This window comes from Carex rostrata, chromosome 6 (genome assembly GCF_964058835.1).
Source record: "Carex rostrata chromosome 6, lpCarRost1.2, whole genome shotgun sequence".
NCBI classification, from domain to species: Eukaryota; Viridiplantae; Streptophyta; class Magnoliopsida; order Poales; family Cyperaceae; genus Carex; species Carex rostrata.
In genome coordinates, this window is record NC_135923.1 from 7,231,681 (window position 1) to 7,246,232 (window position 14,552).

Genomic DNA, 14,552 nt, shown 5'->3' on the forward strand with positions numbered 1-14,552 from the left:
GAAATGGAGATCACATTCAGTATTCAAGACTTCCTTTCCATAATTGCTTAATGAAGCATATGAAAGAAGTCGCTATAAAGATACGAATAGAATCACATTAGTCGTTCTTTCTCACATACCCCTTTGGAGATTGCTGACACTATTAAGCATAAACACCAACCCATTAAATATTAAGTAGTATGCCCTTCCTACTCTATCCTCCTCACATCGTTGTTCATTGGTTGATGATTGAAACCTACTCAGTAGGCATCGCCTTTTACCTTTGGTGGTCGAGGGTTATGTGAGACATAACAAAACAAAATAGAGTGAGGTTACTTACCGATGATTTCTAAAAGAGTTTTAGGCTCGGGGCAAAGTCTTCGTTAAATACACGTGATGTTTTAACGAAACTAAGAATCACAAAGAGATGTTATTAGCAAGTTTGCTTACCTAAGATAACTGATAGCCATGATATGCATACACTGCCTTGGTTATTGGTGAAAACATGGATCTTGGTCCTACTGCAAAATGGGAATAGAACAAATTTGCAGTGGGAGTTTTATTATTGGAATAAAACATTACATGAACAAAGCTAAAATCTTTACATTAAACGTTGTAGAAATATGGCTAAATAAACGTCTTTCTCTTTACGCTCCCTACTCAAAAGGTAGACATACGTGAGAAACAGGAATATATCCTAAATACACCGGTCCCTGCTGAAATAGTAGAGAGCAGCTTTGTCAGTACTCACACGCTTCGTATGACAAGCGATGATGAGAAACTGTAAAAGCTTAACTGTCCGTGGAGCCACGAGTTGGCCACGAAAGTTATCCTGAACTCATTTCCTCTCAGCTATTCAGAGTTCATTGTGAACTCCCATAAGCAAGAGTTGGATAAGAGCTTGTAGGAGCCCCAAGGGATGTTGAGGATCACTGATAAAGACATCGAGAAAAGCTCTCATGTCCTCATGATCCAAGAAGGTGGGAGGAAGATCAAGAAAGCAAAAGGGAAAAATGGCTATTAAGTACAAAGGCAAAGGGAAGTTGGTTCCAGGAACGAACTCTCCCAAGATAAATGTTTCTACTAACTTTGACTGCTATTTTAGCAATAGCAAAGGTCACTGGAAGAGAAACTGCCCGGAGTATCTTGGAGATATGAAGTTTGAGAATGTCTCAAAAGTCTCAGTCTCAAGTATTTATGTTATTGAAATTAATGTTGCGAACTCTCTTAATGATTGGGTACTGGATACCGGATCATGTGCTCATATTTGCACGAATATGCACGCACTAAGAGGAAGTTACGCAATAAGGAAGTACAACTCCGAGTTGGAAACGGAGCATAAGTTGCAGCCGTTACAGTCGGTAGGATAGAATTGTACTTGCCTAGCGGGTTTATTCTGGAACTAGAAAATGTCTATTTTGTTCCTACCATTTCTAGAAATATCATATCAATCTCGTGTTTAGAGATGAATGGTTTCTCGTTTGTTATAAAGGACAATAGATGTTCTATTTATAAAAATGAGACATATTATGGATCATCTTACTTGTTAAATGGTCTTTATATGCTAGAAATGGAAAACCCCGTGTTTAACATCAATAACAAAAGACTCAAAACGTTTCATGAAAGTATTGACTTACATGAGACATAAGTCTGAATCCTTTGACGAGTTCAAGGAATTTAAGACTAAAGTAGAAAATCAACTGAACAAAAGTATTAAGGCATTACGGTAGGACCGTGGAGGCGAATACTTGAGTTATGGTTTTCAAAACGTACTTAAAGGAATATGAGATAGTCTCACAACTCACACCTCTAGGGACACCGCTATGTTACGGTGTTGCCAAGAAAATGAAACAAACCATGCTGGACATGATTCGTTCCATGATGAGTAACACCACCCTTCCAAAATCATTTTGGGGACACGCACTAGATACTGCCGCACTAACGATAAATATGGTTCCATCCAAGTCAGTTGAAAAGACTCCATACGAGTTATGGTTTGGGAAATCCCAAATATGTCTTATCTTAAAAATAGGGTTGCGAAGTATTTGTCAAACGCCTGACGTCTGACAAACTTGGTCCCAAATCTGACAAGTGCTTTTTCGTAGAGTATCCTAAGGAAACGAAAGGATATTACTTCTATTACCAGTCCGAGAACAAATTAGTTGTTGCTCGTCATGGTATACTTTTGGAGAACGAGTTTCTTGCAAAAGGAAGTAGTGGGAGTAATGTAATACTTGAAGAAATTCAAGATACATCACACAATACAATATCTGAACTAGATCAGATTAACCCACCTCTTGATTTTTTGGCTGATGAGCATCTGGAAGAACCAAATCCACAAGTAGTTGTGGATGAGGTTCTAGTCTCGAGCTCAAGTGCTTCAACGCAAGTTGAAGTAGAACTGGATCCGCAGACAGTTGTGGATCAAGTTCGACAGCCTGAAGAACAAGTGCTACGTAGGTCAACGAGAACAGTCCATGCACCCGAGAGGTACTTAGGACTGCACGAGGTCTCAGTTTTTGACACTGAAGATCCTCTGACCTATGCGGAAGCAATGGATAGGTCTGACTCTGATAAATGGCTGGAGGCCATGAGATCCGAAATATAGTCCATGTATGACAACACGGTCTGGAACCTAGTTGTACCACTTGATGAGGTGAAACCCATAGCTAACAAGTGGGTTTTCAAAAGGAAAACAGACATGGATGACAATATGACTATTTACAAAGCACGGCTAGTAGCGAAAATGTTTCAAACAAATTATGGGAATTGATGAAACTTTTTCACCCGTGGCTATGTTTAAGTCAATTCGGATACTCCTAGCAATTGCCGCATTTCATGATGATGAAATATGGCAAATGGATGTCAAAACCGCATTCTTAAATGAAAATTTAAGAAGAGGATGTGTACATGACACAGCCTACGGGTTTTGAAGATCCAGAGAATGCTGGGAAGGTATGCAAGCTTCTTGAATCCATTTATGGATTGAAGCATGCATCACAGAGTTGGAATCTTCGATTTGGCGAAGAAGTAAAAAAGCTTGACTTCGTCAGATGCAAAAAAGAATCTTATGTGTACAAAAAAACTAGTGGGAGTGCCATCGCCTTTCTTAATCTTATATGTAGATGACATACTCTTAATAGGAAACGATATTCCTCTATTTGCAATTAGCCAAGTCTTCATTAAAGAAAAGTTTTCTCGATGAAGGACTTGGGCGAGGATGTCTATATACTAGGCATAAAGATCTACCGAGGTAGATCAAAGAGACTTATAGGATTAAGTCAAAGCACGTACATTGACAAAGTGCTGAATCGGTTCAGCATGCAGGATTCTAAGAGAGGATTCCTGCCAATGAATCATGGTACACAGCTTAGCAAGACTCAGTGTCTTTCGACAACTGATGAGCAAAGCACTATGAGTAGAGTACCATACGCTTCGGCTATTGGCTCTATCATAAACGCCATGTTGTGCACTCGCCCTGATGTCTCGTACGCTTTGAGTGTGACGAGTAGATATCAGGCTAATCCAGGCATAAGGCACTGGAATGCTGTAAAGAATATCCTTAAGTTCTTGAGGAGAACTAAGGATATGTTTCCCGTCTACAACATTATCACCTAATACGAGAGATCGTAAACATAATAAGATGTTTATAATTTAATTATAAAAGATATAATTAATATAAAGGTGATGTAAAGATATGTAGAGTTGACACAGTCAGCAACACAGCTGATCCACTCACAAAATCTCTTCCTCAAGCCAAGCACGAGATGCTTAATGCTTCTATGGGTCTGGAACACATAGAAGATTGGCTGTGAGATTTTCTCAGGATCTACGAGATCTTAGAGAATATAGAGTTTTGTATATAAGTAGGGTCTATGATGATTGGCTCCTAGCTTAAGTGGGAGATTGTTAGTGTAATAATCTAGAAGTCAATAATACGATAATTTATCATAAAGCTTTGTTCATGAATTGGATGATTAATATCATTTTGTTGCCTTGAGTATTATTGAATTTATGGATCATTTCGAGTTCATGACTGAAATTGTGAAACTCCATAATATAGATTATATATACTCTTAAAAAGTCACTGACCAAGGTAATTAGCAGGAACACTAATTACCGCAATAATGTTAGTATGTGGATTAAAAGATGGTTAAGTTTTACAAACCACCTGACACGAGATGTCATTTTAATCACATAGATACATGTTCTAGGAACATGGTATTTGACAGACCCCGAATGAAACATTAAATAGAATTGTGTTCGTGTCATTAATGTTTTCATTCAGTGTCACGTTCTACAGTATGAGGTATTTATCGTTCCCACTGAGAAATATGTATGTGTGATTGTTATCTACCGCTGTCCGTAAAAAGCAGTCATAACGGTAGCTTTTCCATATGTATAGCTTAGCTGAAGAAGTGATAGTTTACTAAGAATACTATTTGTCCCTCGTATCTCTATACGAGCTACAGCATCACTGGGCCCCTTGATAGAGTAAGATTATCTGCTAGCAGTATAATTACAAGAGTAATTATATTTGATAATCTGCTCAAGATCAAGAAAAGATTCAGTTAGCAAGGATGACACACATCTACCTTGAAACTGATATGATAGCTATGAGACAGAAGAACAGACACAAGTAAATTGTTTACTGGATCGTGATATTGTACTGTACAGCATCATCTGTGTAATTGGATGGTCATGATGTGTTGCCAGATGCCACCCATGATTATAGAAGTTAAAACAGTTTTAACCCTATTTACCAACATAACACAGATCCTATTGGGTCACACCATATAGGAGTTAATCGGAGAATCTTATTGTGATTGATTATAAATTGGTTATGATCAATAGTAAGATGGTTATAATTAATTATACGTGTTATAATTAAATTATAAATGTTATGTAAAAATAACAAGCAAAAACATTGGTTAATTTATAAACGTGTGTGACACGTTGTATAAAAGTTAACCGGTTAATTTATAAATATGCAGGACACGTTGTATAAATTACCGAAACAACAAACCGCAAGAAAAATATATATATAATTGTTCAGAATAATTATACGAATATTATTTGTGTTCGGGCCGAGGGCATTCGGGTCTTTTCAAATTCGTCTTATCCGCATGACATGTCATCGATCCTATCCAGATGACACGTCATCAATACCGAAACAAACAACCGCAGAAAAATATATATAATTGTTCAGAATAATTATACAAACATTATTTGTGTTCGGGCCGAGGGCATTCGGGTCTTTTCAGATTCGTGCTTATCCGCATGACGTGTCATCGATCTTATCCACATGTCATCATCCTTATCCATTCGATGGCATATCTTGTAAATAGGCCGAACTTGGAGGGCATTTTGGTCTTTTGGCAACCGACCCTAAACCCTATAAATAGGGGTGGAGGGGTAGAGAGAAATTAGCTAATTCATTCGTACCGGTTTCGTGTCGAAACGGATCGGTATTTTCTCTCTTTCTCGGTTTCTCTCCCAAATAGTGTTTCGATTGAGAAAAGAAAGTTATACGTAGTTGACGTATAATCTTGCGGGTTGTTGTGGAGTATATTTACGGGATCGATGAATAGTATTTTACCGAATTTAGCGGTATGTCAGTTTTGCATATTGATGAAACTGAGCAACCGAAAATTCGTGTTTACGGGTTTTCGTCTTTTTCCCGTAAATAGTGTTTTTGCAGAATTCCGCGGTTTACGGTATTTCTGGCAGAAGAAATAAACCGCTCTCCGGTTAGTCCTGGTGGATAACCGATAGAGGTATCACACGTGTGATACTCCGAGTGGATTCTTTCCCTGGTGAGGCTCTACTCGCTCGGTCTGCATTCCAACTATGATTTGGAAACAAGGTATAAATATGTTATATTAATCTATTTAATTGGTAAGTAGATTAAAGTTTTAGAAATCAATCATGGAGTAGATCTGTAAAAGGATTAAATTGAGTTTTGATGCCAAAGGAATACTGAAGGTGGACCGCCTTGGAAAGTTTCCTGACATACCCCGTTTAATCCTGAGCTTAAGTTGGCCGTAGAAATTTTTGTTTTACGGTCATTCCGCAACTTAAGCCTAAACGGGTTTCCGATTAGCACCGGGTAAACCCCAATAGAAATGTGGTACTGCTATGCTTTGTTTGGTATTTTGCAGGAAAAAGGGCGAAAAACTGGATCTGACAATTTTTCATACGGCCCGTATGACATTCCCTACGGGCCGTACAAGATCTGCCCAACCACACAGAAGGTTCCACAACAGAAGCACAAAGTCTCCAAGACAAAGCACAGGCATACGGCCCGTACGGGGTCCCATACGGCCCGTACGACGCTAAATTGGAAAATCCAGCTGGAATCTGAAATTAGCTTAATTTAAGGAGGCCGAAAAGGAAGCCTTTGCAGACGCAATCTGGGTCATTAAAGGAGATATTACACACCAGAAAAAGGGGGATTGGGTCATGGAATAAATAAAATCCTTCTTGGAGAGATCAGGGGGCATGAGAGAGAGATCATTCCTCATCATGGGGGAATCAACCTAGGGAAGGGGAGCGATGGCTTGGCTTGGAGAGCAAGTAGAGAGAAGGAAAACGAGAGTTTTGCGACGGATCTTCTTCGTTCCTCGAGCTTTGCCATGAGCTCCCTTATCATTACCTTTACTTGTTTTATTTGCTTTCTTTTCTTTTAGTTTCTAGGGCTAAGATATAGTTTCTAGTTTGGTTTTGTTTGCATGCTACTTGGATTTTGTGTTGAATGCTTTGTTTTTACCTTGTTGTGTAGTATTTTGATTGCTTTATTTGTGGTTGCTTGAATTGATTAGTCATCCCGTTAGATGAATGCACACATCTAAGTGTTAGGAGCCAAGTCTATGACATTTAATCCAACCGAATAAAGTATATGAAGTAGGGTGAAACCAAGGAGTACCCGAAAGGTGAAACTTTCCTTGAGGCGAAAGTCCTTGGATACTTTTAGTAAACCGACAAGTAACTTGGATAAATTAGGCCAAAATGCGAAAGTTGAGGTTTAACGCATCTAAGAGGGAAGTATTTGAGTCCGGTAATCGGGTACTAGGCCAAAATACGAAAGTTGAGGTTAGGTATCTAGATCTGGTCGATAGAAACCCTAAACATTAGCACCAATGCAGAAAACAGTAGCTGCAACATCAACTCGGGGTCCCCTACGGGCCGTATGCCTCGGGGCTGGACAGAAATGAAATCTGAACCCTGGAAATGCCTTTTTATTCTTATTAAACAAAACCCCAAAAATATTTATTGTTTTGAATATCATTATTTATCTTTTTAAAACACCAAAATCACATTTGCAACTTCTAAAGTTTATTTAATTTAAGTAAAAAGTCCAGTTAAGTTTCAACCGTCCCTGTGGATCGATACCCGACAATATACTACTCGACAGGACTGTGCACTTGCAGTCTGAACCGAAGGTGTATTCAAGGTTAAAAGGTACAGCTTGCTGTACTGAAACTTTGTGCATACTTTTGTGTGAACAAGTACCAACACAAGAGGTTTGATGCATTATACCTTTGCTACGAAGAAAAGTTTGAAAGTCATGATTCATGTACTCCGTACCATTATCAGTTCTAAGGACCTTAATTGTAGTGTTGAATTGATTTTCAATCATGCTGCAAAAATTCTGAAAAATTGAGCATACTTCTCTTTTTGACTTAAGCAAGTATAACCACGTGGCACGTGATTTGTCTTCAATAAATGTAACAAAGTACTTGAAACCTTCTTTAGAATCAATTGGTGCATTACCCCAGACATCAGAATGAATTAACCCAAATAACTCATTATTTTTATTAAAATATTCTGGAAATGGTAATATATGAAGTTTTGCAAATTGACAAGGATCACAAGTCTTAACATTATTAAGCAAAGACAAATTTAAAAACTGGAGAATCTTGTTAGAGGGGTGCCCCAGTCTCCTGTGCCAAAGCTCGGCTGAAGAGACACTAGTTTGTGTTACGGCTAAAGATGAGATATCCGGCTCAATCAGGTACAATCCATCAACCATTCTCCCTTCATCAATCTTCTTCTCGGAAGTTCGGTCCTGAAACACTACTTTCTGGGGAGTGAAGATGACATTACAATTCCATTGGTTAGTGCATTTGCTAATGGATAGTAAGTTAGCCTTCAATTCAGGAACAATTGTAACATCAATTTCCTTTGAGAAGATTCGGGCTTTGCCTGATCCATTGGTAGGTATTGAAAGACCATTTGCCACAGTAACATGGGAATATGCATTTTTTGGTTGCCATTTGGTTAAAACTTTATTTGTGGTGAACATATTATCGGTAGCACCTGAATCTACAATAATCTTTGAACAGGAAACAATAGATAAAGCTAAGTGATTACCAATATGCTTTACGGCATTAGAAGTTTCACCACCTGGACCAGCAAAGGAAGGTTCAGCATTAGTAGCACATGTCTTCATTAGAAACTCGAGTTGTTTTGTCATCTGCTCAAGCCTAAGTTGTACATGGCTGTCTTCAGATTTTGTTGTCAGATTAGCTTCATTGGGCATGTTTCTGGTAGGCTTTAAATGTGGGTAGAGTAGCCAGCATTTGTCCTTGGTATGACCGCTACGATTGCAATGATCACAGTATGGTCGATTTCCCTTTTTATCCTTTCCTTTGTTCCATTTAGTGTTATCTCCTGTTCTAGATGAGAAATGAGCAAAGTTTTCAGAATTGTTTAAGGAGTTGTTTACCTTTCGATCTCTACCCATGACTTTCTTTCGTGTCTCTTCACTTTGTAGAATAGCATACACTGTGTTAAGTGACGGGAGTTCTGGCCGCATCAGTATATCTCTCCTTGTCTCCTCAAATTCTGGTGTGAGACTTGCCAAGAACCGAAAAACTCGGTCCTGTTCTTCTCTCTTGAGATATTCGTTTACTGTTGCAGCAGGTGGTCGATGAAGTCGCAGCTCCTCCCACAACTGTTTCATTTTTCCGAAATGTTCCATCACTGGCTGTTCTGGTTCTTGATTGAGAGTAACCAGTTTCTGCTGAATTTCGAATATACGGGATGAATTATTTGAATTCCCATACATTTCGTATAGTGAATCCCACATTTCCTTGGCTGAATTAGCAAAGGCAAATATCTCATAGACTTTGGGTTCCATTGCATTGCAAAGCAATGACATAACGTGCAGATCATTGGCCATCCATTCATCGTACTCACTGCCTTTTTCAGTTGGCTTTTTCGTTGTTCCAGTAACGTGCCCAAGTCTGGATTTTCCTCCTAGCGCCAGTTTCACGGCTTGAGCCCAGGTCAGATAATTTGTGTCATTTAACAAGAAATTGGTGAGGTTAGGACTTGTGGAGTTTCTTGAGTTTGTGTCAGCCATGAGATTTTGGAGTTTAGAGAAAATTGTTTAGTGGTTTAGAATTTGATAACAGATAACAAACAAAAATGGAGGGACGAGGTTGAGAAGGTTCCAAAGAAAAAACAGGGAAAAAGAAACTACACGAGTAAAAGAACCAGGAAAACTCAAGATATTCAGATCACCTTCGGCATGGCCATCAGCAATCTGGTACCCTAATCAATTCCTGCTCTGATACCATAAAGAAAAATAAAAGAATAAGAAGTGACACAGCGCTCCCAGAAATCTTCCCTTCCCTCCCTTAGTTTATTGCATAGAATTTTTAGAGTACATATTTTGTCATGAAAAATAAAACCTAAGATGAGCAGTACAAATAATAGAGGCTGTAGTCTAAACATAGAAACAAACGATAGCAAATAATACAATTAAGGAAATACAATAAAGTAAAATCCATCCAGGGAATTGAGGCTGTCAATATTCCAAACACATAGGACATTCCCTTTGTGTAGATATCGCAATAGGAACACTGTTCACGAATGAGAATTTCAGCAGATTTGTTTCTAGCTCTAAGGATGTATTAATTATATGCACAAAAAAATTGGGAGCGGTTTGATGGGTATTAGATCATATTTGATCTAATGTTCTATTAGAAGTATTGTCTGATTCACATTAAGATTCGCACAAATAACTTAAAGATCCGTGTTGATCAAGTTAACAAGAATCTGACGGCTTTAATCGGGTATCAGACCACCTCCACTCCTTAGTCCTTGCAAAAAACCTATTGCAATTATATATATATTTCCATTTTCCTTTTTCTTTACATCTGATATTGCAATGTACTCATTTAGTAATGATTAAATTAGAGAGATCAAGAAATAATATTGTGAATTATTACAAATTGTAGTCCAAACACGACAAAATAAGCATGTAATTGCTAGATAAAGTTGGTCTGTTGTTAAAGCAACAAAAAGGTGATACATGTTTCAAATTTGAGGGACGTCTAAACATTGCGGTTTTGTATGTGTGTTTGTGTGTACGCTTGTGAGACACTAATTGCCAAAGAAATGATGATCAGTAAATAATGTTACTTTTGTTTTTGTATTAATGCTCCTCGGCAAAAAGAATTGTACTACATGTAATTTCTTTTACCAGTTGAACATGTCAGCTTCCTTTTACTACACCTAGATCCATTTGATTCTCTTAGATTAACAGTGCTTAACATTTTGTTTAAGAACGACGTGACATCCATAAAACAATTAATTATGAAATTCTATTATATTGTGTTTATGTCTCAACACAGTTTGCATTATTATCTATGACATGCACTATGACTTGTGTAATTAATTAACGCTGGTTACTTATGTCTGAATCATTTCTTATTATGATTTTTAGTATATAATTATGAATTGTCTCTCTCTTGTTTTTTTGTTTTTCTGCTTCATTACATGCTTATTTTTCGTTCTTACTTTTTGATATTGAATATATTTTTGTATAGTCAGTTCTATATCATTATCTTAAAAGAAGCGCAAATTAATACATACATGTATGATCAGCTAATTTTAAAAAAATTCTCAAACATATGTGATATGTGGAACAATATCGTGAAAAAAAAAAATCTCTATCTACATTTTCTTTGGAAAGAAATTAAGCAAATCCATGAATATTTATTTCTCATATGCAGGAGAGAGTTTTGAATAAAATAATTTTAAAATTGCAATTACATTAAATCTAATATCATAAGCAATTACTAGAAATTACCAATCATGACAAACATGCAAGAAGCCTATATATAGCAAATTTTACACTCAGGTCCCAAACCTTATTACATGAATCAACATTAATTAACTTTAATCCGATGCCTACATCAGAATTCCATTGCAAGAAATATTCTAGCATATATTAATTTATCAAAGAAATTAATTTAGCATGCGCAGTTGTACACTACGCATGCAAATGCTAACACCTCAATTAGCATTGTCTCGTGGCATCTACATCTCAGTGCATGAGACTTGACTTATGTTGATCTTGGAACCTGTTGGGAAAAAAAAAAAATCATCAAATTTTGTCTCTATGGAGCGACATGTAATAACATAAGAACATACAAAATTAGTTGGATTTCAATTTGTTTACCGCAAAATAACTTCCACCCATTTGCAAGCTTTGAATGAGAATTCCATATTCATTAATTGGAAGTGGCTCCCCCGACGAATTTACGAGCATCACATCTTGATCGAATGTTGTTCGCAAGTCAATCGGACCCCGGGGCACCTCCATCGGTACGCCATTTATAAACACACTAATAGTTCCTGCATAAAGAGGTAGTTTTAATTATGTGATCTATTTGTGAGATAATTCTGAAATTACATGCGAGGGATTTTTATAATGGGATCGAAATTTGAAATTTCTAATGTAACACTAAAATGAATTTCGTTATTCAACTAAATCTTTTGGTATATTACATCACATAGGATGATGTTTTGAGTGCGATATTCCAATTAGGGCAATTCAAAGAACTTAAAATTTGCATTTAGAAATCTACACAGAACGAGCACTCTATTAGTCACTAAAAAGAAATATGCACGAGAGAACGAGATCATAATAATAGCCATCTTTTAAGAAGTCGAGTTATGTTACTTTTGATGTTATATTTCGAAAAAATAAAATAAATATCAATCACACTATATAATATATATGCATGGTACTTGAAGCATTTGATGGAATAGGAAGAAAACAAGATGAACTGGTTCCAGGTGTAATAAATATTTACTAGATATATAAATTAAAGGACAGATGTTCTTCGGTACTTGTGTTCTTCAAAAAGAAAGTAAAAAGATAAATCTATGTTGACACGTAACTTAGGGATCATAAAATTTATTTTAAATGTAACAAGTACATTTCTGCTTTTCAATTAAAAAGGAAAACAAATTCAGAAAATTAATTCATGCAGCTCCTTTGATTTAAATCCATGTTTATAAGAAGAAAACATGAGAATATATGCTTGATTAAAATTCAAAAACCTAACAGCAAAAGCTATATATTTCTGTCATTGTAAATTATAAATGAAGCTGCATATATCGCTTGAAATTTTTTTCTAGCTGTACAAAAACTTAGGAAGAGAGTGCCTATGATCACCAATTCAATTGCATCAAATATACTCTTACCTGATTGGTACTGCCACTGAGACGGAGTACCAGAGACACATCCATATTGGCTTTGATTATTCTCCATAAACCCCATTTGTCGCGAAATCGCAAATAAATCTTCTCCCCCGCCACCACTGCTCAGCTCCTCTCCTACAAATCCAGGTGAAGAAGAAGAACTCGCGCCGCTCGAATAACAGCCAGAATAAGAGCTGGAATAGGGACTGTGTGATAACGCTCCACTCCATGAGCCCGAAGAATTGCACTCGTAGAGACTTGCACCGCCTCCTGCACTGCCACCACCAGTAGTTATCCCACTACCAAATTGGAAATTGGCACCTGAAGAAACCCTAGATTCACTGTTGGCTAGCCCGGCTTGCATCTGGCGCTGACGCCTACGTGATCTTGATCGTCGATTCTGGAACCAATAGAACACGTTTGCATCCCCTACTGTACCGAATTTCTCAAGTAATTTGCGGATTCGTACTGTTTCTTCTTTTGGTGGGTTCACCATGCCGCTATTGAAGATCGACTCAAGTATGAGTATTTGTTCTGGCTTCGGGGTCCACCTTGACCGTACCGGCTCCGGTGCGGTTTCATGGTTTTGGTCCTGGTTTTGATCATCCATAGAATATGAGGTCCCTCTCTCTCTATCTCTCTTTGTCTTTCTCTGAGGAAGAGGAAGGTTTGTTCTGACTTCTGAGTTATCTGTTTTTTGGGGGGTTGGGTAAGCAAAGTCAAGTAGTATTGCAGTGAAATATATAATAGGGTTTGGTTGGATTTGAGAGCAAGTTCAGTGCTCACCCTTAAGTGCTAAGTGAGGTATTTATAGGCCTTGGAAGAATGTCTTATTGTGGGTTTTTGATGTCAAAAAAGTGTAGTAGTGGTCTAGTTATTGTCTGGACAAATGACTATTATACCCTCTTAATCTTGTTCTTGATATTATTTATTAATTCTAGAGTGTTGGATGTGAACTATAACAAAACTGTGTATGAAAGACATATATAGTCTAGTGCTGCTTAATGATTACCTATAGGATTGTAAATGTGAACTACTCTTCATCACTTATCTTCTTAATTAAATGACTATGCTTTCATTGGAAAAAATGTTGGCCTCCAATCATGTTTTCATTTTATAACATTACATCTACGTACTAGCTAATGAGATGAATGGATACATGCATAGTTGCATATAATATATTGTTAAAGAGAACAAATTGTACACATGATGAGGGATGTTGACTTCAGTCAAAATTTTGTATTAAATACATCAACATCAAGCGAGACCTTTCCTTTATGTCATTATCAAGGCATAGAACTAAGACCGTATATTATTTTCATTAAACTTTCCTTATGTCTTAGCTCATTCATGAAAGCAACATCCAATTCCCTTCTAGCTAGCTAGCTAAAGTTGCTTTATTTTATCTACATCTTCGATCTCTCTTATATATCTTTGGATTTCTATATTTGCTACACTAGTTAAGTTGTTGGTTCACGTGCATGAAATTGATGACAAAATTCCAAATGGAGTTTACAATAACACATAAATCAAGTATGACTTATCAGCAATACTTATTGATGAATATATAAAAAAAAAACATATTTATGTAAGTATTTAGAGGAGGGTTCAAATGCCTCCATTTTTTGTGTCTCCACCATGCCTTCATTTTTTTAAAACTTTAATAACTCAAGATTTAAAACTTAAAAGTCAAAATAAAACCGTTAGATGTGATCTATGTTATTTTCTCTATGTGCTCATAAAAAATTATCACATTTTAATTTTGTTTTTATGTGAATCAATAAGTTCAAAAATCAACGTCTAGAAATCATCTAAATTAGTGTTTTTTTAACAAGCTCTTGATGACAATCAAAATAAAATTGAAATGTCATAATTTTTTACATGTGCATAGATAAAATGATGTATATCATATCCAACGGTTTTATTTTGACTTTTAAGTTTTAAATTTTGAATTATTAAAGTTTTAAAAAATAGAGGCATGGTGGAGGCACAAAAAATGGAGGCATTTGAACCCTCCTCAAGTATTTATATTACTAGTAGGAGTTACAAACTGCAGATTTTATTTGGAAAAA

General features: G+C 36.7%; 2 protein-coding genes across 2 annotated transcripts; both read right to left on the minus strand.

The window, feature by feature from the left end:
• Positions 1–7,812: 7,812 nt before the first annotated feature.
• On the minus strand, positions 7,813–9,191 carry LOC144556111 (uncharacterized). The gene is made up of 2 exons (XM_078304602.1): positions 8,353–9,191; positions 7,813–8,062 (listed from the first exon to the last, which is right to left on the minus strand). The coding sequence occupies exons 1-2, from the start codon at positions 9,161–9,163 to the stop codon at positions 8,022–8,024; spliced, it is 852 nt and encodes a 283-aa protein (XP_078160728.1). The 5' UTR covers positions 9,164–9,191; the 3' UTR covers positions 7,813–8,021.
• A 1,898-nt stretch (positions 9,192–11,089) lies between these two features.
• LOC144555715 (WUSCHEL-related homeobox 11-like) lies at positions 11,090–13,237 on the minus strand. The gene is made up of 3 exons (XM_078304119.1): positions 12,484–13,237; positions 11,453–11,628; positions 11,090–11,354 (listed from the first exon to the last, which is right to left on the minus strand). Exons 1-3 carry the CDS (start codon positions 13,088–13,090, stop codon positions 11,337–11,339), a joined length of 801 nt encoding a protein of 266 aa, XP_078160245.1. The 5' UTR covers positions 13,091–13,237; the 3' UTR covers positions 11,090–11,336.
• Positions 13,238–14,552: the final 1,315 nt, after the last annotated feature.

What these genes read in the sequence shown, in the direction of transcription:
- LOC144556111 (XM_078304602.1), bottom strand. Translation starts at nt 9,163, where the DNA reads ATGGCCAATGATCTGCACGTTATGTCATTGCTTTGCAATGCAATGGAA. An exon ending in TAATGCCGTAAAGCATATTG is followed by an intron (nt 8,063 to 8,352) that starts GTAATCACTTAG and finishes TTCACTCCCCAG; the next exon opens with AAAGTAGTGTTTCAGGACCG.
- LOC144555715 (XM_078304119.1), bottom strand. Translation starts at nt 13,090, where the DNA reads ATGGATGATCAAAACCAGGACCAAAACCATGAAACCGCACCGGAGCCG. An exon ending in TCAGTGGCAGTACCAATCAG is followed by an intron (nt 11,629 to 12,483) that starts GTAAGAGTATAT and finishes CTCTTTATGCAG; the next exon opens with GAACTATTAGTGTGTTTATA.